This window comes from Anser anser (genome assembly GCF_964211835.1).
Source record: "Anser anser genome assembly, chromosome: 13".
In the NCBI taxonomy this organism is placed as follows: domain Eukaryota; kingdom Metazoa; phylum Chordata; class Aves; order Anseriformes; family Anatidae; genus Anser; species Anser anser.
Window position 1 is genome coordinate 3230672 of NC_139734.1, and position 25323 is coordinate 3255994.

Below are 25323 nucleotides of genomic sequence, written 5' to 3' on the forward strand. Positions count from 1 at the left end.
TGAGATTGCAAATTAGACTGCTAAAGGTAATAATGTTGTTGTAATTTACACAGATATTTGGTTCTTCGAAGTTATTGATTAAGGATTTAGAATTATATGAAATTAATACAGTATGGGCTGAGCAGATTTCAAGGTGGCTGGCTTATAATCCTCGCAACACAGCTGCAAACAGGGGAGTAGGAGGGCTTGTTTTGTCCTGGTCCTGAGGGGGCTCAGGCCTTGCTCTTTCATGATTTAACATGTCTGTTGGTGGTTTGGGGGAGAAAATGGAATGTTCATAGATGTCATTAAGCCAGAAGAAAGGTGGAGAACAAGGTAGTAAGTCACCAAGGCTGAGCATCAACGGGTTGCATCTTGGCACAAATAAACAAGGTTTGTTTTTTAATAAGGTCAAACATCAAGTCCCTCATCTTGGAAAGCAGCAGCCGGCTGGTTTGCAAGGCAGGGATTTCTGCCCAGACAAGCAGGGATCAAGGGAACAGCTGGGAGATTATGGAGAATTAAAGCTCTTCGTCCAATGTTGTAGCCTAAAGGTATAGGAATAATTTTGTCTGGATAAAGAGGGTAATTGCCACGTTAGGAAAGAAACACAGTGAAAATATGACGTGTGAACATTCCTGGAACACGTCCACTTCTGGATGTGCTTCAGCCTTGCAGGGGAGGCAGTGCTGGGAGCAGGGGAAATCACAGACACCAAGGGGCTGTGCCCTCTGCCCCAGCCTTTTCCTCTTCTGTGGTTGCTCTGTGAGAGCCTGCTGCAACTTTCAAGCATCAGAAATATTTTAAAACCATCCTCTTTCCTTGGGGGAAAGGGGGCATCGCAAACAGCCACCACGTTCCCTGTGAGATCAATAACGCCCTGCAGGAAGCTAAATCGTCCTTTATTAATCTGATGAATTAGCCTGATACAGGGAGGAACAGACCAACAGCATGGAAAATAAATTCATGCCCCGCAGCAAAGCTTGTCAGCTATGGAAATGGAAGCATCTTTCCTTTTATCCATAACAAATAATCTTGAAAGTTGGGCTGGGAGACCAGAGTGACTACTGAGGTTTATCAGTGCTACGTGGACAGAGAAACTTGCTTCTCTTCAAAAAGCAATTACACAATCATGCAGAGACAAGCAGTTCCCCGCTGTGCTGCTGGATTAGAGAGCTTGAATGTCTTCCTCCTCTTGTTTTAAGAGGGCCTGATTCAGCAAAGTACTTAGTACTTGTTTTAGTATCAGAGTCCAAGGGAGCTTGGCTTTAGCCTTGCAGAATCAGGATCATGGAAAAAGAGGAAATGAAGTGGCACCCCCTTTCCATCTGGGATTGAAGAAAGCACAAGCAAGGAGCAACCAGCAGCAGCGCTGAGCAGGGGGGTGCAGCCTTGGCTTTCTGTGAACACGCTGCACACCAACACAAATTACTGTCTCTCTCTGAAAATGGCATGATTGAGCTGTCCCTTGCAACACGTGGACAGCTGTGAGAAAGTCTCTGCCTTGCTTTCAGTTGCATCGATTTAGCCAAATCAGGGCTGGCTATTCTGCAAGCACAGGCTTAGTCTAGAGTTTAGGAAGGTATTTTTGAAGGAAAAATATTCAGTTTGACAACGTGGAGAGACTCTCACTGTGAATTATGCCCCAGTTTTTCTTTTGGGAAGGACAGAGGACTTCTCCACCCAGCTTAATTTGGCTGCTTCCTCACTTACAGCTTTTAACACCTCACACTGATGTGCTGGCTATAATCTCCATAGCCCCTAAAAACAGACCAGGTCTGCAGCCAGCATCAGGGCAGGTTTGTGCGGACAAAGGGGAGTTTTGCTCCTGCCACCGTGTCGCCTCTGCAGTGCTCACATTTGCACACCTACTGGTTCCCTGGTAAAATAAGGATCAGCTCTTGTGCCAGAGCCAGGACTGCTGAGATGGCAATTCTTCCATCATTTACTATTTTCTTAGAAATAAGAATTCCAGATTTTATTTAAAATGACAAGATTTCTCAGTTAAATTTTCAGAAAATACTTCAAAATTTTGATTAGGTTTGGAGGGTGTGTCCAAATTTGAAAATGGTTGGACATGGCAGCCTGGATTGATGGATTTGTATTTAAAACTGCCACCAAGTGTGTGTGTTTGAAGGCCTAAAGGTGCCCTGGGAGATTTCCAGGCAGGGAGAAGTGTCTGGATCATGGTGCATTTCCTCAGGAGAGCTAGGGGCTGCATTTGGCCCACTGAGCTTCAGAGCCCGAGTCACAGACTGAAATACCAGGGTCTCTATTTCAGCTTTTTTTCTTTCCAACTCGCTTTTAAATTCTGTTTGGTAGAAGATACAAATACACAAATGGTCCCCTACAGTCACTGGGTCTGCAGATGCCCATAGACGTTACTGCTTCGGAGGAAGGCACTTTTGCATGTTCAAAACCCAATTCGAATGATTAGCCTCCTGCAAGGGTGATGCTTTGCTCATTTCCCAACCCTGTGGGCAAATATGAATTTTTTCAAACCTTTAATCCAAACTCCCTGATAAGATTATGTAAATCTGGTGCGATTAGGGAGGTTTTTAAGCTGTGATGGGGATATCATGGTCCTCTCCCATTCTGTGAAATTGCTTTACAGCCAGGCCATAATAGCAATGACAGACATGCTTGATTGAGATTTGTCTCTCAGTTAATATATGGAGTCATTTGCAAGTGAAAATGAAGAGCTGTGTGTATCTGTTAAACTGGGGGTACACTGAAAAATTATCCTTTTAATACTGAGCGTGGAGATCCCAAGATGTTGCTATAGGAGTGTACTTCAGGGTTAGAGTCTCTGGAATCTTCTCATTATAACTGTGATTTATTTTTTATTCCCCACCCCCAAAGTAATATTAGAGATTTAGGAGCATTTATTTCAGGTGATAGTGAAAAATGGAAGATTAAGGCAGGGTACTGAGAAGGGGAGTGCATCAGAGACGGGGAAGATGACTCATTTCTCTGATGCACGGGGTGAAAGCTTAACTGAAAGGGTGAAGCTGGAGTTTTATTGTCAGATCCTGAAAAATGACATTTCAGCCTCTCAGGGGAATTCTGCCTGGGCTCTGCCATGCCAAGAACCATCTGCATGTGCAAGAGCAGTGAGGCAGGGATGGTGGCCCTCACAGCAGGATGGGGAGGAAAGCAGCACAATACATGTCCTGGAGGACCTGGATATTCCCTCACAGGTGGGGATGAGCCAAGAAGTGGTGTGGAAGCACAGGGAAGGGTTGTTGTGCCTCCCTGCCAGGTCCCAGTGCCATGTGTGAGGCCGGATCCATTGCTGTGGTGCTGTCAGGGATTTTCTCCATGCAGGCTGCGTGTGAGGGCTCACGAGGCCTCGGTGCAGCAGGGCGAGGAGCTCTCCTGCCTGCCAGGCTCCCCTCCTGCCTGCCAGGCCACTCACGGGCAGCGCGGTGCTAACATGGGCCCCAGCACCACTCGCTATCGATGACGACAACTGGGGGTGATGACTCAAAGCGGAATATCACAACATGAGGCAAGGCCGTGACTCCACCACCAACCTCGCTGCCCCTGCCAGGAGCGCGGATCTTGCCCGTGGGTGCTGGGGATGCCTGGTGGGCAGGTCGTGCCTTGTCACGGGGTGATGAGGGCTCGCTGTGGGGCCTGCCCTCTCAGGGCACACCCAGCCTGACTGCGTCTTGAGAAAGAAGAGGAAGAGGAGGCCAAGTAAAAGAAGATGCATCATGATATATCGACTCATTTTCATGCCCAAAGCCCGTGTCCTCAGGCTCCTCACTCTCTCTCCTCATACTGTACTCAGTTACGTGCTGAGTGAGACAGTGACTAATGGAAGATCTGATCACTGCTCTGTGAAAATCAATGGCGAGCCCTCCCCGGTGCAGGACCAAGCTTTCATGAGGAAACTGCTGCTTGTGAACTAGCAAAGTGCGTGGAAGAAAAAAGAAAAAAAAAGCTTCTTAAAAGTTCTTTGCAGTGATCATTTTTTAAATTCAGAGGCTTGTGATCCAGTCCAAGTGGAAAACCATAACCTTTGCTGAGGAGCAGGCGGTGGAGGGTGCTCGGTCCCGGGTGAAGGTTTGTGAGGTCTAGTGCTGGCCACGTTCCCCTCATGAAGGGAGAGCAGCGCTCCTGTGAGGGACGGTCTTTGGATGATCACTGCCCGGGGCTCTTCAGAAAATCACCACGTTTTGCATTAAGGGCAGCCTTCCTCATATAGTACATTGCTGCAATTAATTGCCTTGACACATGATTAGTACCTGGGGGCAAGGACAGGTCGCTCTGTTGATGGGGCTGGGATGCGTTATTAATTGCATAAACTGGCTTGGCATCAAAGGACACGAAGCAGCGGCGGTGGTGGGTGCTGTGGTATTTGTGAGAGCTCAAGAGATTTGTGGCTGTGCCATGCTCCTTTGCCATCCCGGCATTATTAAGATTCCCTCACTTCAACTGTTAAGAAATTAGCCTTTAAACCTGCCCCCCAGCATGTCAAGTCTCTATGTTTCTGTGCAGTAGGTCTTTGATCTGTTCTCCTTTGCACAGAGAAGGTATTCAGCAACAGGCACAGCATGGGGAGCATCTCACGGGTAAGCAGGTAGCAGAGGAGGGGTTAGGACAGGAAACCTGAACTGGCTGACCCGGGCTCGTGCTGATGGGACCTGATGTTCTGCTTTGAGGCTTGGTTCTATTTTCTGCTGAGAAGTCATTCTGAAAGGAACTAAGTTTGTGAAGGGTGTTACAGGATTTAGCAGAGAAAAGTTAAAAATAATAATAATGCTCATATGGTATCATTTATTCTCTCCGCATTCCATGTAGATGAAACAATTTTATAGCTATTGTTACACTGTGCTGGATCCCTTCGTAGTATTAATTACCAGAAAATATAATACAATTCAAGCCTCACATCCTTCACTAAAATGAACCCTAAAGTATTTCACTGCTGATTATCACCCGTACATACCAATAAGGCTGCTCTGGAGGGCACTCAGGAGGCAGCCGTAGGCGGGGAGGGACGGCAGCATTACGGGGGGGGGATCACAGCACCTGTAGGATCCTGATCTCCTGTGGGTGGGGGCCAAAGAAAAGTCAAAAGAGGCAGGTGGGTATGTGCACTGTAATACAGCATGAAGATGGGGCTAAATCTTAAAGTTTTTTTCAGACAGCTGTTATTTGTGCTACGGGGCACCTGCAGCATCTCTGCTAATCAGGAGGCAGCCCCATGACCTGCAATTTATTAATGTGACTTCTCCTTTTGTCTCCAGACTGCACCAGCTCTGTTGGCAGTGGTTGAGGCTTGCACACCTCTGTCTTGTGTGAGTAGCTCACCCACCCTTTCCTAACCCCGTCTCGCACATCTCAGCTGCTGGTGGTGGGGTCCAGCACTGCCCTCGGCCTCAACACAGTGATGGGAGGCTGGCCTCACCCCTGGCCAAGCGGCACAGCCTGCTAAAATTCCAATTCCTCATTTTGACAGCATCGCTCTCTGCTCTTATTACATTAGCACTAAAGATTGTACGTACAACTTTTTAGAGTGACACCTAAAGGGAAATATGGGTTATGCTACCCACTGTTATTAAGTGCCTGAGGCTCCAGCAATCTTTTTTCCTGTCAGAATTGATTCATTAAGCAGCATATGGAAGTATAGAAGTGGCTTGGATTAGGTTATATTCCCCTTGCTAACTAGATTCTAATTTTTCTTCTTTGTTTTTACTTCCAGTGTTTTGCGTTGTCATAATAAAGAACAAATTGTACAGGAGAAAAAAGACCAGCTGAATTTTAGTTTCTTGGCTCATGCATTTCTAGGGACCTGTGCATTACACTGGACTGACTTCTATATATTTGAAATTCAACATGAAAAACTTCCGTCTGAAATTTATCTTGAGTTATTCCAAATTTCAAATGGAGAACAAGCACCACAAATTTAAGCACATTAAAGAGGGGCAGGCCAGTGTATTGTAGAAGGTGCACAGATGTCCAGAGACTAGAAAACTTGCATGGAAGATTAGGAAGGAAAAGTAGAAAGATAAGCCAGATATAGAAAGAAAATGGAAGGAAAAAAGCATCATAGGAAATATTGAACCATATACTCCCTCCCCGCTCCAGTGAAATCATGCTGCAGATGTCCAGAGCAGCCCTGCGTTGGTTTAGCTGGTTTAGCTGGTTTATGCTGGGTGTGTTTGGAGGTGTTCACATGTTCTCTTCCACCCAAAGTGCTAAAAGGTTGCAACACCCTGGTTTTCACGGGGCCAAGCTCTGCACGCTGTCATGTAGACGTGCAGAGCTCTGTTTTTTTGGTTGAACATCTCCACGTTTGTGTCAAACCTCATAGCACCAGAATTAAAAGCAAACCAATATAAACCACAACACATAAGAACAAGGTGTGCGAGCTGCTGCTGCGGGTGGCCAGGGGCATGCAGTGAGAGGAGTGCACGGGTGGTCACAGCACGTAGCCAAAATGTCATCTGGCCCTGTGGTCTTGGGGTTTTTACATCTCACTGAGTTTCACTCAGCAGAATTTTGTACAGAATTCCCTAGGTTTCTCATTTCTGCTCTCCATTGTACCCTTGGTAACAGTGCAAGGGGAGAAATGACCAAAAACCTCATCCTACCGAGCAGTTCCTTGGGGCCCCACCACATGAGCTCTATCATGAAAGTCTTTTTTTGTTATTTTGTTTTAAAGCCGGGGCTTGGGGAGCTCTGCATAGTTGGAGTTTGGCTGGTCACCGTGGGCAGGTCATTGTTCCGGCTGCTTGAGGTGCTGCAGGTGTGCCGTGCTGCATGCAGCAAAGGGTGGCCTGCTGGTGGTGATGGTCCCTCTGCTCTCAGGTGCCTGTGTGAGGCCATCTGTGTGCAGGTGGGTGCCTCGGCCTCCCATGGCAGTGTGGGGGCTCCAGGTTTGGGACTCAGTGGGGAGGGAGGGCAGCAAGACCGGAGGGAAGGAGCCAGGTGGGGTTCTCCTGCCCACATTGACTACGTGTGGTCTTCCTTCCAGCAGAAGACTTGCTCTACAGCTATCGCAGATGAGTTCTTCCTTCAGCTGAAGCCCCACGTCAGACCATGCGGTGCCTCTTGCTGGAGCGGTGAGTGGCTCAGAGGGCATGGCACGCACAGCGTGTGCCAGAGCCTCGCTAGTGAAAAACAGCAGCCCCGGGGGGGTCACTGGTACAGGGCACCCCATGACACTTCATCACCCCCCCTGCTTTTACTTGCATCCTGAATTTTAAACACCCCCAAGTACTAATGACTTCAGGTCTGCTCCTAAAAGAAACCTGAGAAGATTAAAACTGCAATAGCAGTGATAGACTCATCTGTAATAAAAGTCAAGGGCCCCGTTAACCAAATACTTCATTTCTTAATTCAATTTAAACCCTGCTATGACAAATTCAGTCTTTTGAAGCAGACAAAAAATATTTTCAACTGATGATGTATATTTTAATTTCATTTTAAAAACATTATGTAAAGATACAGTAATGACAAAGAAAAGACGTGTGTGGGTGCTCGGGGCAAGCCTAGTGCAGGCACATTCTTCAAAGTGAATTTATTACCATTTTCACCTGTTATGTTAATCATCAGTCATGTATTTTATTATTGTTAATAGTTAATTTGCATATTAATATTTATAGTTGCTCTGGCCCTCAGAAGCGTGCTGGGGCTCTGGAGAGCAGAGGGAGCCACCCGCACACCCACTGCAGCCACGATGTTCCTGGCTCCATGCGGGCAGGGGTGAGCTCTGTGTGCGGGTGGCAAATTCTGCTCACATCAGAACGGGAGAGTCCTGAGGGCTGGCAGAATTCCCTGTGTCAGAATTTCCTGTACCATTGCTGGTGCTCTGGTTGCAGATGACCCCTACTTTATTAACTTGTTGTAGGCATTAATTGGTGAGCAGTTTTCTGGTTAAAATAGAAGTTGAACCTTTGAAGCAAATGTATGGGACGTGACCTTTATATCTCCTAGTCACTGTCAGGATGTGCTGAGTGCTCTGCACCTTGACATTCAATAAAGTAATAAAGAAATGAAATGTACTAATGTAACCTTTACAAAATAGTTAAAATGATAGTTTAATATTTAATCTCCCAATATAGTGTTAAAGTAAGCTCAATAAACCTTGGCAGTAAATTACATTCAGAAGGAACTCAATTTAAATAACATTATGGTTATGATAGTTGGCAAATTATGTCCTAAACTGCTGCTTCAGGGAAAAAAAAAAATCCAACCAGGTTTAGGGTGGGGCTTTTGACTTTATTCAATTTTTGTATACTAATGGAGCCACTAATCAACATTTGATAGTTGATCTGGAACCTTAGGTCCTTTCTCCCCATATCTCCTGCCTGGACAATCAAGAGGATGTTGTAGACGAACATCTTTTAGCAGCCAGAGCAGATGAATCTTCTGTATTTGAGGCACAATCTGGGTTTCAATTTGTCTTTACAAAAGATGTGCACACAAAAAGGACCCAAAACCCACTGTATTAGGGGAAGGTGAACAAATGAAACAAATGAATGGGTTCAGCAAGATCATACGTTTGCCTGAGAGCTGAAATAATTTCTTGTTCTTCATGTAAAACAGCACGGGTTGCTGGATGGGCATCATGGCTCGGGCTGTAAAATCAGGCTAAGCTTGTACTTGTTGCAAACTGAAAGTGCTGCAGACTCACATGTATAAATGCGTGCTAGGTGCTGGAAATATGGAGTGACAGTGCTATGGGATGATTGAAATCTGTATATGAGCTTTAAGTTCTTTAGAAATGTGTATACAAGACTACATGTTGCATTTCACATGGAGGGATCTTAAACTATTTCACAACACATTTTTTAGAATTGTTTTACCGGAAGTGTGTTTCTTCTGCATTTAGTGGTGATATAGCAGTCTTTATCCACTGGCCTGGATGCAGTTTTGATCTTGGTTTTACCTAACTAGACAAAACGTGCTCATGAAAGTGAGGGACAAGCGCCCAGCATTGACTGGGCTGGTTGCTTCAGTCCATGGATGATATCAGCTTTCTACTTGTTCTCCTGCAAAATTAAACCCTTCTCTGCTTGAGCTAGCCTTTGATTGCTTGTAGTGCTGAGATAGTGTTTGGGCAGAGACCATAAAAGTACTCTGATAAATAGGTAGGGGTAGAGAAAACACTCGTGCCTCCGCTCTGCTCATCTGGCTGCAGGGTGTCATGGTGGAAAGGGACATGTTGTCTGTGGCAGGGAAGTGCCAGGGTTGCTAAACATCAGGAAAAGATGCACTGGTGCCGTCATCTCAGGTATTGCCGGAGGACTGGCTTTGTTTCTTACAGCTGTCTGGAGGTTTCTGTTTCTTTGAAGCTGAGGACAGCACAGTGAAGGTGTGGGAGGTAATGTTCCGTGAGGGGAAGAGACGGAGGAGAATCAGGGCTGATGCTGAAAGGGAAAATGGGCTGAAAGGAAGGAAACAGATCTTAACTTTGGGCAGTGAAAAGTGGATGCACATTGCATACTGGTGAGTGCCATTTTCCAGAGAAATGGTGCTCTCTACGAGCAGTTGATCTGGATTGCACTACTAAAGGTTCGTTGTGTTGTTCCTGATGCTGCTCTAGGCTTAGGTAGTTTTGTATTTTCTATGGAAAGAAATAGCCTGCTGAATGAGTTTTACTGTATAATTTTCACTGAATGTAATTTAAAAAGGTTTCAGTATAACAGCTTTTTATGCCTCAAAGCGAACTGAGAACCAAGACGTCAACAATTAGTGGTCTAGTTTCATGTTATTAGATTTCCACCCATCACGGCAGCAGCGGTTATACTGCACTAACAGAGCACCAACTGTATAGAACAAAGCAAAGATAATACCTTTTTTATGGTGGTACCATAAATGCTTTGTCTCTGCATACCTTTACCATTGGAAGTGAAGAATGACATTTAAACACGTGTGAAGAGAGCATAATCTTACCTCCACAAGGGTTAATTTCACCTCCTTGTGACTGAATAGGAAGATGGAGACTTTTGTCAAGCATCTGTACTTTCTTCTCGATTAAGGCAGATTACAGACGCTTAATTGGAAGGGGTTTCACACCTATGGTGATACTGTTATTACTGTAAAATTAGCCAAGTGTAAGGCATGCCTGCATTCCTACAAAAGTAAGACAAACTTGCTCTTTCAAGGGGGCACAAGTAATAAGAAAGGGGTGGGCTAAAAATGTGATTTACCAGGAAACTCTCTGGCCCCAAATTCCTAGAGGTTCACTGGTTTGTAATCCAGACATGGCTCAATCAAGGGACAAGTACACATCTTGATTTTCTTTTCTTCTCCAGGGGCTTGCCCCTTTTTCTGTTAAGTGAAACATGCTGAGTGGTATCTAGAGTTATCTCATTTCTGTTACTTTTATTTGCTTTTCCTTTTTTCACTCAGTAATTTTTCAGCTTTTCAGTTAAAGTATATACATGCTATCACAGAGTAAAGAAGTTAGTTTGACATCTCTGTAATTTTAGTAAAAAAGGCAACAATTTGAAAAATGTATTAAAAAAATATGATGACCTAAAATCTGCCAGGAACATCCCAGTGTTTTTTAGAACTGCTGGGTGAAAATATTGCAGCAAGAATGGTGAAGAATGAGTTTCAGCAACAGAAAAGGCAAATATTTAATGAAATATTTATGCAAAAATAAACTAAATGAAGATAAAATCAGAATATATTTTGCTTAAAAATTTGCTCTAAAACACCTTGGTGGGGGAAAAAATATCTTATTTGATGAAGAGCTCTCTAGGGTAGAAAAAAATAAAAAAAAACACGGTAGTTTTCTGCTGGTTTTAGCTGTCAGATAAGAGCAGGAAATTGAAGTCAAACACCTACATTTAGCAGCAAAAGAACAATGTGCTGAGTCCATCTGTAAAGGACCACCTGACACGGTCTGAGTGGCAAAGGACTGGCACCCTGTCCTCACCATGTGCCAGCGTGGGTTCTGGCTGCCCTGCTGCTGCTGCGTTGCTCCTCCTGGTGGGCCGGGATCTCTCTGGTGGGCTGAGGTCTCTACAGCAGGCAGGTGACTGCAGCCTGGTGCCTGAAAAATATTCCAGAACACATTCCTCTGTAAGCAAGGCCCTAACGTGTTTTTTCAGACAGCCCTAAGTGTGCTTATGAATAGCTCGTAGTAAAAGCTTCCATGGAGAAAAAGCAATTAAATCTTACTGGCCCGGTGTTTATATTTTATGGACTACAGGTTGGAAAGTCTGAGTGCAAATCATTCAGACACGGCTAACATCCTTGCAATAAGGGAATTTTTGATAAGCACTGGGCAAAAAAAACCATTTTTTTTTCCTGTACTGCCAGAAGTGAGAGGACTCAGTTGTGTTTTAGAGGGCAGTTCCCTTGGAAAAAGGCATGAGGTCCCAGGGAGCAGGGAGTCCAACCTCATCCAAGTGAGGAGCTCAGGATGAGGCTGATGCCCCCAAACACCATCAGGGTGCGTGGCCACCATCCCCACGGGAGTCATGATGACTACACACAAGTGAAACAGGACTCAGGTGTGAGGTACTTCATACCCTGCTTTTAGGAGCTGGTCCCACAGGGACAGCGGCCTTGCAGGTGCTCTTTACCTCAGTGGGCACTTGGTACCTATGTCAGGTAGGCCTGCTAGCAATTTCTCATGGGTGTTATGCCATGTCAGGCAGCAGGTTTCATCTCCAGGTTCCACTTCTGCTTTGACACTAAGGAGGATGACACCTTTGGTGCCTTGAGCCTTTTCCTACTCCTCCTGGCCATTGCCACTCCAGCTTGGGTGTGAGCTGTGGGCCACGAGACCCATAAGAGAGGCAAAGGCTTTCCTTTCAGACTCTGCATCTTGGTGCCAGTGGCATTTTTATTTATCTTAAAATAGAGTAGCAATCCACCACACACAATCTTCTGCCTCTTGTCCTGCTTGTTTACCTCAGCCCTGGCATGGGGGTGTTCAGCCATGCTTTTGGGCCACAGCTTCCCAACCAACAAGGCTGCCAAAGCATGCCAGTCAAGGGGGAGCAGCTTTCTGCGGGCACTTGTGTGACAGTGCTGGCTCTCATCTGGTACTGATCGAACGCAGTGACCTGGATGTATGTGACTCCTCTGCATCATCTGGCCTCCATCCTGTTAATGTCCAGCCTTTGGAAAACCCACTTGTGCCTTACAGAAAGGCCTTAAAGAAAGGCCTTAAATGCACAGAGCCATGATAGGAGGAGGAAGAGCCTCTCTTGGCTTGGCCAGCTCAATTCCATTTGCTCTTTTCTCTCGCTGTATTTGATTTAGCCTGCAATCAATAGAGAAATTAAAAGGATGTGGGTTTAGTCCACCCACAGACTTTCACTGTGCTGCTTGGAGCCGCTGGCTCTGCAGGGATCTGCTAACCTTTGCCACAGCATGCAGCATGGGCCGGGGCTAACCAGCAGGCAAATGCTGGGTAGTCCTTGCCTAAAGATCGCTGTTCTCCAAAAACACTCGCTTCCTGTTAACTGCGGAGAAAAGTTTCACCTGCACAAGCTCTCGCTACGAGCAGGACAGTTCTGTTGGTTTCAGTCAGAATGGGATTAGCCCTACAAATCATTTCACTAACAATGTGGCTTGTGATATGATGATGCAACCTGGCAGTGAGTCCAAGACAGGTCTTCTTTCCTGGGCTGAAGTAAAGTAACTCTACTGCAGTCCTTCGTCGGTGTGAAAAGATACAGATTAATGAGGGAGTTTTTCAGGATCTGTTAGAAAAAAGAAATTTTATACATGCAGGTATTTTAAAATACATAAGCACCATGTATGTGTGTATATACTCATGCCATCAGTTCTGTTTTTTTAAAAGTAATTTTTTTTTTTTTAGGACAGAAATGTTGTTGTTAATTGTTCTTGTTGTTGCAGTCAGTGATGTAGGCCAGAAAAGCAATCTGTGCCCAAAATACTAAGGTAAAACTTTCAAAGAGTAGTTAGTATAACCAGAATTTGTTTTTTTTTTTTTTTCTTTTCGTTGAGATTGTGTCTGCTTTGCTGTCAGCCTGGCTCGTACCATAAGCATGCAGTGAGATGCACGGCTCGTGTGCTCTATGCAAAGTGCTTGGAGTGGACGTGTGCATGTGTTTTTCTGTACTGAGAGCAATACAACATCACTGCTATGGATTCTGAATGATTTATGAAATGAAAAATCTCTCAGTGCAAGGGCGAACAAATGCAGGGTTGAACTGGACTATTTGCTTTAACATTTAGTTTAAAACTGGTTAATAAAGCACCTAGAACCAAAGAATTTAAGAGAAAAATATCTATTTGTATATTTTCCCTTTGTGCTGTTATAAGTAGACTTATCGCTTGAATTTCAAAATACTATACAGTCCAGATAGAAACAGGAATGTGCACAAAGCAGTTTTATTTTGCCATGAGCAATGTTTGGTTTCAGGTGAAACAGTTTGCAAGTCACCAAAATCGGTACTAGCGTATGAGGAGGTGAGCACAGTTGTAAAAGAAATGTGGATTATACAATAAACCGGTCCCATTGGGATCAAAGGCTATGTCCTGAATTCTGTATTTATGAAACTTCAGCACGCTGTCATTTCCCTCACCCTGTGCGTGCAGAGTGGTGCACTGGAAAGCAGAGGCTTCATTATAGACCAGAGGTTTATCCAAGGAGAGCAATTCAGTGTGTGCCTGCAGCTCCCATGTTCCTCGTTGGCATCACGAGAAGCGGTTGGGCACTGCTGAAACAGATACCAGACAAAATAAAAATACACAGACAAGATGGGCAGAAGACTCTTTACCCTGTGACTTTTAAGAGTTCAGCAAAGCCTATCAAAAAAAAAAAAAAAAGTGAATATTTGAGAAGTGACTTGACTCCAGAGAATAAACACTTACAGAGGGGAAAGAATTATGGGTACCAAAGGGCTTTTTAACTTAACTCTGAAAAGTATAACGAGAACCAGCGGATAGAATCTGGAGCCAGACAAATTCAAATTGGAAACATGACCTACATTTTTAATAGTGAGTGTGATTAACCATTGGAACAAAGTACCCACAAAGTAGTGGATTTGCTCCTCCTGATGGCTTCAAATCAAGACTAGATGCCTTTTTGGGAGATAAGCTTTAGTCAAAAATAGTTATGCTTTAGTCAAACACATGTTAGGGGGCTCAGTATAGAGGTAATTGGAGAAATGTAATGGCCTGTGATATCCAGGAGGTCAGGCCAGATGGTATAATGATCCCTTCTGGTCTCAAACTCAGTGAATCTCAGAATGAATATAAATGCTATCATCTGGATGTGCATTTGAAATAATTGCAGGAAGAGATTAGACACGCAATTGCATATGGTTTGGAATTGATAAACTTTCCTCCCCTCCAGAACAAAAGCCCTTATTTATGCCTAATTACATGGTGCTGTTGTAATTCAGATAAATATCCATTAGGAACTAGGGTAGGATGTCAGCAAATCAATTTTAACTACTGTGCATGTGTGTCATGTGGAAATCTAGTTTTTAAAGCTTTTATTCAACTCCAGACTTGCTCGCATAGGAATATATCCAGGAAGAGCTCCAGAGTGGACATTTAGTCCACCCGGAGAGTGTCATTATGTGATTTAGCCCTGTCGACTTTGAAGTTGGTTCAGCTAAATCATAAAGACGTGGAGGTCCTGGTCCCCAAAGCAGCTGGGTGCCTAATCCTCATGACTACCCGTGCATTGCCGAATTTTACGGGAAAGGGTTGTTGAAAGAGTAATAGCGGAAAATAAAAAAGTGCAAGCTTCTATGAGTAGTGCTGTTCATGCTGACATTATCGTAAATGGCATCTCTGCTTGGGTAAGGCACATGCACCTGCAAAATAGCCAGCTGTTGCACTGCTTCTGGAGAAAGAAGTACGAAATAGTAACTGGTAAGAGAAACCGCATTAAAACACAGATAACTTTTAATATGAATTTCATCATGTTATGTAGCTTTCAATTTTAGTGTTATCTTGCTCAAAAAACAATCAGAACAACAGCACAGGTAAGCTGTGAGGCCACACAGAGGAAATAGCTTTGTTAAAGTTCACTGAAATGTCATCATTTATGGTATGTGTGTGTTTACCTGTGCTCAGAGGACAAAAATTGATGAGTATAAAGAATTTCATTCATAAAGGTCCATAATCTTTCGGATTCTCAGTCTCCCCCATAACCAGCTCCCACCGACAGCACCAAACATGCACTTCCCAAGTGATGAGAAAAATCATTTTTTCAAATTCTGAGCTCTGTACAGAACTCTACACAGCACCTAATGTTCCACTGCAGGAATTAATATTGCCGGGTGAGGAATGCTCCCCTGGGCTATCTATTTATTTTGAAGGGGGCAAAAGCCTGGATCTGCAACCTCCCTCACACTTACCCAAACATTTGGGTAGTTCTGTGACAACTCAGTTTTATAGGCTGGCCTTTCTCTAAAGTGAGTGAGATGTGTCCAATTTATGCATCCTGGAGTATAAAGCTTGGAACCTGCACCTGAATCCAAACTTTATTTATTATAACTCTCTAACTTTTTTTTTTTTTTTTTTTTTTTTTTTTTGTCCTCCAAGCAACACATATAGAATATCACAAGTAACATGAAGGCTGCAGAAATGTATGCTAATGTGTAAACCTTAAGTCAAACTTTCCTTGGATTCTCCTTCTGTATCGATGCTCAGAGACCTGTAACACATTAGTTAACTATAGCCTGCTTTTTTCAATCTCTCTTATTTCAGCTCAAAAAGGTGACATGATAATGGTGACTCTGCAGGTACTCTGTAGTATAACCAATGTTTTACTGAATCTCAGTATTACTTTCTTATTTGAATAGCAAGACTGTCTGCAAGTGCTATTCTATACAGTCATTCTGAATATTTTGTTAGATTACACTAAAAATGAAAGTGACACGAAATAATGAGAATCACATTTAAAGTTAGATGTGTTTTAATGTGGCTTTTTGCCAGTTAATTCTTTTTAAAAAAACATTGCAATAGCTAGTGATTCTGAAGGTGCTTTTTCAGTACTTCTACAGAGATGGCATTTATGATAATACCGCTGTATCAGCAAAACTACCAATATAGATATTTTACTTTTTATCTTGATTTAAAGGTCTTTATACAAGGCTTTCCTATAACAGTACTGCAGCAGCATTAATTTCGTAAAGGTCCTGAAGGTCATTCTTATTTTCAGGCAATTAACAACATCCAAGAATTTTAATGATGCTTTGCATTAGTGTTATTATATCCAGAACTGTTACAAAATTCAACAATCTATGAAAATGTCACTGCTAGGTATGAAAGAAGCAGCTCATCTGAAAATGAAAACCAGCTCCAGTCTTTGCAGGTGTTCAACAAACTTGAAGTGATTTAATTTTGTCTTCTCTACCTCCACTTCTCAGGCACTTCTACAAGTTCCGGCACCTGAAATACCATCATATTTGATTTTTCTAGACAAAAGAAGTGGTTAGATCTAATTATTTAAACTTAAGTACAGCATTTGGTACTGTGCCATATGGAAAATTATTAGCTAAAATAGGAGATGAGTACAAAAATTGAAAAGTGGATAACAAAGTGAGTAGTAGGAGGAGAAGATCAGTTCTGAGGGAAGTAGTGAGTTTCCCAATCATCAGCCTTGGGACTGATACTATTTAACATTTTTTTTATTAATGATGCTGGCATAAAAATAAGTGTGTGCTACTGGAATTTACTGATGGCATAAGGGAGGGAGGTACTGTCACTGCAGAGACAAATAAATCTCTCATTTAGGAAGAACTGAGTGACCTTGAGGACTGGGATAAGATAAATTGGATGAGATTCAGAACGATTGAGTGCAGGATCATGCAGCTGGATCTTGTTAACCAGGTTTCTACTACACCTGGGTGCTCAGGGGAAAGAAATGACTAAGGTGGGGAAAGACACAGACCACGCAAAGCAAAGGATTTTCCCTGGGGTAATGAAATGCATCAGTAACACTGTATGAAGCACAGGTTAGATTGCAGCCCGGATAGTGTACACTGTTCGCAAATGATTCACTTCACACCTGGGAAGCTACCAAAAAAGACGATTAGAGTGCCCACAGGAAGGGAGAGCCTTAAGTGTGACAGGAGCTTGGCAAAATGAAGTCTGATGGAGGCCACTCTAAATACTGCATAGGCATAAGCTCCAGGCAGAGAAAACATCTATTTAAACTAAAGGACAACATTGGCACAAGAACAAATGAGTATAAATTGGTCATGAATAAATTTAGGATGGAAATTGGAAGCAGGTTTCCAAACAACAGAATAGTGATGTTCTGCAATTGCTTTCCAATGAGAACAGTGGGAAAAACAACAACAACAAAAAACCCTGAACTACTTTTAAGACAGAGTATAATGAGTTTCTGAAAGGGATTATATGATGTGTTTGGCTAAGATAGCAGGGAACTGGACTTGATGGCCCAAGAGGTCTGTTGCAGTCCTGTCTTTCTAAGCCTGTTTTTCATGGCCAAGTAATTCAGAGCACTGTTAAGTGCTTCCTTTCCTTCATGTCTTTTTTAGATAATTTTTCACAGTGTGCTGCAAGCACTGCTGGACTGATTTAGTCAAGGACCAAAACTCTGTTGTCCAGCATATGCTGAATACTCTACAAACCAAGCAAGAAAAGGGAGTGTCCAGCATCCTACAGGGCCAGGCCTGGGGTGCTTAAAGAAATCACCAGTACCTTGTCCCAGAAACCAGCATTTCATTACATCTTAAAGCTGCATATCCCCATAGACAATACAGCTATAAATGGATTTGTACAGAAACCCTGGCTTCGGGGTTTGGCCAGTGGACTTCTGTGGGTTCCTTACCCACAAAAGCAAAGTTGGGTGTTTACAGCTCTTTATTTTTCAGTAATAGCTTCATCAAGCAGCTGGGAGGATGTAAGCTGGCCTGGTAGTACAGTGACTCCCTTATTAAGAGAGTTTCTCGTAGTCAAAAGTTTTATGATTTTCTACATATGCTTCAGTTGAAATCTGATGAGTGGGAAAATGAGACCTGCAGCACTGGGTGACTCTGGCTGTTTTTCCTTTCCAGCTAACTACACACAAACTTTTTATGAAATCAGCAATTAATAACAAAAATAGGTTAAGAAATTGAAAAGTTAGATGAAATCCCCAAAAGTACAGGTAACTTAGAAAATGAGAAAAAATAGGCAGTAGATTCACAAGGGAACAAGTTCTTTGCTTACACCTTGTCACTATCCACATTAATCACATTTGCAGTAGGCAGTAGCTCTACTTTGTTGTGCAAATACTTTAACAACAGATTTTAAAAAATGGGCAGGATAGCTGAGTCCCTAGGTTCACATCAATGGGGTAATGAGCACTTGTGTTACCAGCCCGAAGAGCCATAAACATGGCAGTGGAAGTTTTCAGTCCCTCTTAGGCTGGGTTTTTCCAAAGCTGTCTCAGTCCTTTGGTATCAGGCAGGGAGGCTCGCTGGGGTGCCCCTGCAGGGAACACGGTGACACTGGAGCTTGGCTGTAGGCGACTGGGGTGCAGCACCCACCCACAAGCTGCCCAGTGACACAATGGCTGCAAATGCCCATCCCTCGGGGGGAAAAGCTAAAAGTAATTTGAAAAATGTATTTTTAAGGGAAAACAGTATCAAAGGTCAGAAATGAAAGACATGAACTTCGAAATGGTCAAAGAGAAAATATTTAAATTGATTCAAACTTAAAAGGAGCAACCCTTATTTTATTCTTTAACTATTGTTTCTTGTTCCTTAAGTGTGTGCGGCTACAGAGAGTTTTTTTTTTACCTATCCTAAACTTCAACCAGGACACACTGTTTGATGAATACCTCAGTAAGATGATCTTATTTTACCCGGTCCCGTCAGCAAGCTCAATTCAGAATGAATCAGTCACAAGCAGCGATCACAAAATCATTGTATTTTTAGTTTGGTCATCCTCATATGCCCAGCTGTGAGGACATGGCCAAACCAGGGATGAATTCAGCCCTAAGTATGTGGCAGCCTGGTGGGGCTGGCCTGGTGGAGGGGCAGGGCCACCTCAGCACTGCTCAGCTCCAGCAATACACTCAGTTGGGTGGAAATTGCTTTGGAATAAAAACTCACGTTTTCAGCCTGTTTGCAAACAGACCCGTGTGCAAGCCCAAGAGTACAGGGGCTCTCAGGTGACAAGCACGCTGAGGAATATATGTGTGACCACAGCAGCTGAGATAAATAGCTTTTGCTCAGAGGTGTCTGGATTTCGGCTGCCTGCATGTGCGGGTGACAGCAGTGCCGATGGCATCAGGAAGGATGTGTGGGGCCTCCCTGCCCACGCTCAGGCTGCCTGCCTCCGAGCAAAACCAATGAGCATTAGCAGTGGTTAAACACCACCAAAGCCTACGAAAATAACTCCTCATTAGGTAAATCAGTCAGGGTCAGCCTTTCTGGACACCAGGCCGGCCGCTGTGGAGCAGCGTACCTGAGGACTGAGGTGAGTGGCCTGGTGGGGCTGTGAGGCCAGCTTGCCGCCTTTGGTTTCTTACCCTTGTGGATTTCACAAATAAGAGGTTAAAAAACACATCCCTGGTTCGCAGAGGGCCTTCAGGGTCCTGCCTCGCTCCTCTTTGCCCCTGCTTTTGTTCATGCTGGTCACTGCATCCCATCTTGGCCGAGCAGGGAGCTGCCTGGGAAGAGCAGGCCTTGAGACGGTCCCTCAGCATGTGGGCTGCAATGCTGCAAGGATGTCACAGCCTGCGAAACAGCAAAATAAAATAGGGGCAAAGGAAAGAAAAAAAAAAAAAGCCATACAACAACACGCCGACAGAAAGCAAAGACAACGTGTTCGTTCCTCACTCTTCCCTCAGAGCTATCTCGCCCTGTGCAGAGGCTGCAGAAGTGTGAACACATCCTGTTTACATCTGCCGCCCGGCTGGCGCGACGGAGGGGAGCGTGCGGCGGAGGAGCCAGCTGAGGTGCAGGGAGAGCCGGCCCTGCCATGGAGGCACTGCCCATCTACCACGGGAGCATCAGCCGTGAGGCCGGGGAGAAGCTGCTTCTGGCGGCGGGCACTGACGGCAGCTACCTGCTGCGGGACAGTGAGAGCATCCCGGGGGTCTACTGCCTCTGCGTGCTGTGAGTGCGGGTGGACGGGCAGCGGTAGGGGTGCTGGGGACACTGCGGATCCCAACCTGGGCATCCTTGGCGTGGCGTGGTCCCATGTAGTGAGTCAGAACAGTGTCTGAACATGGAAGGGCGGGTGAGGTGCCATGAAGGGCTGAGAAGCTCGCCTTTGTGCCTGCTATCTTCTGCTCCTCCAGTGCGCTCATGGGTGCACCCACAGCATCGCCAGCATCACCACTTATCGGGGAGAGCAGCGCAAAGCGTTTTGTCACACAGAGTGTGCCTTTGCTTTGGGATCCTCTTGGTCAGGCTGGGTGTCCCGTGAGCCATTGGGCTTGGAGTGAACTACCTTTAAAGTACGCAAAATACGAAGTGGTAATATTTCATCATATAGGGTGAAAGGTAAAATATTTAATGGGATGGTCTGTCAGAGTGGGGATAGAGAGGTTTGCTCAAGAGAACTGGGGTCTGTAAAGTCATAGAACCTCATTTTAATGAGGCATTTTAATTACCCTACTTTTGGCATAGGCAGAGGAATGAGAAGTCCTGAGAGAGACCACTGTACAACAAATCACCATAGCACCAACGGAACAAAGATGTGTCTGCCAGGGCTGCACAGACTGATGAGTGTCGCGTTAGTAGGAGAAGAAAAGCAAGAGAAAACTGTGTTAAGGCCAGAAAGAAAATAGCTAATGGTGAGCAAAGCGAAAGGGCACTTTGGTACTTCGAGAAAAAAAAAAAAAAAAAAAAAGCAGAGGAAGAGTCCTAAGTCAGGTTTTCCCCAAAGGTCTTGAATACATTTCCAACAATATGCAATTAAGCCCTGGGTGAGCATTATTATTCCCCTGTTGTAGAGCAGTAAATGGAGAGATGCAAGAAGGTAATAGGCAATCCAAAAATACACCACCTTCTTTTAGTGAAAAGTCTTCATGGCAGAAGATGTATTCTTTCTTCTCTCATGAAATCAGGTGAACCAAGAGAGGTGCCTCTGCTAACAAATACCTCAGCCCTTAACAGCTAGCTGAAAAATGGGACATAAGAAGCATCTTGAGTTAAATGAAAATGCAGTAGACATAGCAAGAGGTAAGGAGTGCTATGATTCCAGTGATGGCAATAGGCAATAAAAGCAGAATCTGTTTTAAATAACCATCAGAGGAAATGGTGATATATCTCCTTTAACACTCAGAACTCAGTCAGTGCAGGTAAAACACCAAGGCATTAGAGAAAGGGTCAGGCAGAATGTTATAATGCCGCATAAAATAGAGAATCCTAAAATTAAATCCACCGTTAGTCTAAATCAGGCTGTAAGTATATAACAAGGTTTTTCATTTGTGCGCAACAGTTAGGATTTTTTGCCATGTTAGTGGTAATTTATATCTTTAGGATGAAATTTCATGAATGAATTAATATATATATATATAATGAAAATAGGAAGAACAGAAAGGATTGCTAACTACAGCAAGCTTTGGAGAAAAAGATAAAAGACCAACCTAACTGTTTCTGGAAATTATGGACCACTCATGTCTTCATGTTATGTCACATTCAAACATATATATGCTAAGCAAAGGGGAAAAGCAAAAAATATTACTGATGAATGCTATGCAGGTTTCTTCTGGAATGTAAAACTTTTTTATTTTTTTTATATAAGCCACAATGTATGAGGGAAATTGTCAATATCATCTTGGATAAATCCAGATTTAAAAAGAATAAATGAAAAATATTACAATGAATATGGTCCAATACAGACAGTAAGGTGGCTGAAAAATGGTAGAGTTAAGCCTTGGCTTGAATGCTCCCTAATATTTCAGTTTAGAGTATTATGTAAGAAATAGCGGATACAGTAAGCAACGTATCACACAATAACTTTGAAGACAGGTATCATAAAAATATCAGGAAATGGTCTCACACTGGAGATAGCAATGACAGCTTAGAGAAATGTGTGCCATAAACTACAGAAGTGCTTTAACAGGCAAATTTACTAAAGCAAAGCACTTCGGTAGAGAGTCTGGAGGAGCAAGTACAGAAGGCATTAGAGATGTAGATACGTATTCAGTGGAGGATGCTAAGCCTGGTGTTGGCAATGGACCAAATCCTCCAAATTCAAGTCTGAACAGCATGCACAGAGATGAAACAGGTGACAAGCACATACGTGCATGAGAGCTTTGGTAAAAACCAAGAAGGAAACAAGCAGTTGCTGTATTCACTCTTTATTAAAAAGAAAAGAAAACAGAAGAAAGCGTAAGTACCTCTCTGCTTTTTCATACTTCCTAATAGATAACAGAAATTACAAGGAATAACAAAATTATTCAGCAATTTACATTTCTGTTCAGAATCTATGCTGATGATCACTCTAGAAATACCTAGGTATATCAAGTCTCTGCAAAACATGTGTTTACTGGAAGTACTGAAGCAATTTTAGAAACCTGAGAAACAAGCCTGGTGAACCACTAGGTGTATTGCAAAAAGTATCTCAGCTAAACAAAAAAAATAATATCTTCCCAGTGAAAATTTCTAACAGCAGTGAAAATGTTTCATACTGACGGTGATGTTTCTATTGTTCGTAGAACAGAAAAAGAGAAAACTGTTCCCACTTTCCAAAACCAAAACGCTTTCAGTCTGTCTTCTTTCACCTCTCCCTGCACTTCCCTGGAGAAGTAAGACAAAACAAATCTAAGAAACCCCAGCTCCCCAGACCCCAACCATCTTAAGCATTTTATTTTATTTTATTTTATTTTATTTTATTTTATTTTATTTTATTTTATTTTATTTTATTTTATTTTATTTTATTTTATTTTATTTTATTTATTTTATTTTATTTTATTTTATTTTATTTTATTTATTATTTTATTTTTACCATGGGGAAGGGAGAAGGGACTTGACAAAACTGAAATCACAGTTCCAATAATGAGAAAAGAAATTTTGGATGACAATATTTGATCAGCTTGAACGACACAGGTGGTTGCCCCGCATGTCCAGCTCCAGGTACAGCATTTAGAAAGTCCTGTGATTGCCTTTGCATTGCTGTGGCTCAAGCAATGCCTCCCCTTTCTGAAAGATGGTGTAAGTTTGTGATGCCAGCCCCCACTGGGCACTCCCAGAAAGCCCTAACATATTTTGGCAGTCTTTGAGCCTCCTAACACATGTAATAAGGGCAGCGGTGTTCACAGTCAGGTTCACTCACCTTTTGCTTTTTCAATTAAAAAGTGGAGCCCTGACCTTTAAAAGGGAGAAGAGTCAAAGACTTCAGGAATGCCTTGCGACTGACGCTGATTTTACAGGGCAAGCATAAAAGGGACAGGTGGTAGCATAAAACCTGACCTATAGAGATGGGTAACTGCGGCAGCAAGGCCCCTGTTGTCAGCACATTTATCTAGAAAACTCTGCTTTCTCTCTTCTTTTTTTCTCCTGAAGTATTCTTTATCTTCCTTGAGTGCTGCTTTCTGCTGCCCCAAGTCACGGTGTGCCTGATAGTCTTCAAAGAGAGAACAGTTTTTGGTGTGGCTGTACATAAAGAACCCACTTTCAGAAATATTTTAAGACCACAGTTAAACTATGCATGGAAGAATAGAAGGGTTTTGATTTGGACTAGGGTCCCCTGGGGCTCTTGCAAACAAAAATGCTGCCTGCATCCTTTGGCAATGCTTTTTTGGCAAGACGCTTCCAAGATCTTTGTGGTATGGATACCACTATTAAATTGATAATACATACTTTAAGGATGTCATTCATTAGTGTTTGAAAGTGTCAACGGAGGAGCAGGATCATTTCCTGAAATTTGTTTAGAGTTGAATAGAAAGAAGATTTTTGCTGTTCCTTACAACAGGGATAGAAGAAACGTGTATTCTTTAAAAAAACAATGTACACATTTTACCTGTAAACATGCTACATTCAGCACTCTGAGGTTTTAATAACAGCATACAATTGTTACGGGAAGCTTTCTTTACTGGTACAGTTTCCTTGTTGCTCAATATCCCCCTTGATGTTTTCACCACCCTCAGAAATCCCTTGTGCATGTTGCTCCTAATGAAGTCAATGGGGGGACACAGGACACGATAACAGGGGCTAGGTTGGGAAGCAGCCTCTTAAGCTGTGCCTGAAAAATGCATGAATAAAATGCCTGAGAGTACCAAAAGCGCCACTTTCCTTTACAGATATATGAGAGCACATGCAGAAACAAGCAGCTCATGCCTGAATTGGCAAAGATAAAGCAGTTGTAGTTTGGGTCTTAAGATTCATATACTTGAGCATGTTAGTAGTTGTTTCAGACCCTTAAATATTTCTCAGTGAACGTTCAGCTAAACATGACATACTTGTCAAACTGTATGTTCAGATCGTTTGTTTGAAATCAGCCATTCATGTGCTGTGCTGCATTCAATTTGCAGGGAATAATCAAAAGCTGGAATTGAAAACTGTTTAGAGCTCTTGAAGCAACGGTAATGGCAGTGGGGATAGGCTGCAGTCCCATCAGACTTTTACGTAAGCTATTTTTTCTGTCACCATAACCGCAGTGCACAAGTTCAGGCAACGTGCTGAAACTTTCTGATGCGGCAGATGTATCAGGTGTACAGCATGAAGGTGTGATACAGGATCACGAGTCAGCTTTGGCTTAGCATTTCTTTTGTTTCCCATGTAATATGTTTGATAGAAATGGCAGAATAATTGCATTTATTATAACACTGAACATAATAATCATCATCATTTAAAATGTAATTTGGAACAAAAGCTTCTATCCGAGGAGGAGCCTCTCAATTCAAGGTTGCTGGTGTAAATACCATGCACTATTTTCAGCTTTGAAAAAAAAAATTTTACAGCACAGTGGAGGTATTTCAGCTCCCTGCTCATCAGAGTGAGCTTCATCTTTGCCGAGAAAAACGTGTCTAATGGCCTTCAGGTATTCCACTGATTTTCCTGGAAAGATTTTAGAAAGGTAGACAGCCTGAAGGGTGGGTAGTCACTATGCTAACCAATCAGTAAATGACAGAATGAGTTAAATTGTTAGATGACAAAACCTAGATTAGCTCTAGCTTGATTTTCCAGGCCTGAGTTTTGAAGATTTAGTTCAAGCAGTGATTTCAGGTCCAGGGATTTTATGGTCAGAACTGTGCCTACCTTGCTCGGAGAGAAACAGGAAATCTAATAATGAGCTACACTGAATCACTCCCAAGCAAACCCAGAAATGTTTTGTAGAAATATGAAACTGTCATTTGCAGTGCTATCAACAGTGTTTTATCTATTGCAGTTCTTGTGAGTTTGGTCTAAAATGAAAGAATTTTCACCAGATAACCTTTTATCATAATTTTTTTTTTTGCCTTGTGAGGTACTG

At 43.1% G+C, this 25323-nt stretch overlaps 1 protein-coding gene across 4 annotated transcripts in view; it reads left to right on the forward strand.

Moving 5' to 3' along the window:
- The first annotated feature begins 5024 nt into the window (after positions 1-5024).
- Positions 5025-25323, forward strand: part of SH2D1A (SH2 domain containing 1A) — a 30348-nt gene continuing 10049 nt past the window's right edge. The window contains exons 1-2 of one of the 4 annotated variants that reach the window (XM_083798018.1): positions 5025-5285; positions 6968-7052. In XM_083798018.1, coding sequence (XP_083654144.1) covers positions 7030-7052 — 23 coding nt within the window. In that variant the 5' untranslated portion in view covers positions 5025-5285; positions 6968-7029. The other 3 variants (XM_083798016.1, XM_083798015.1, XM_083798017.1) reach the window with 3 other exon arrangements.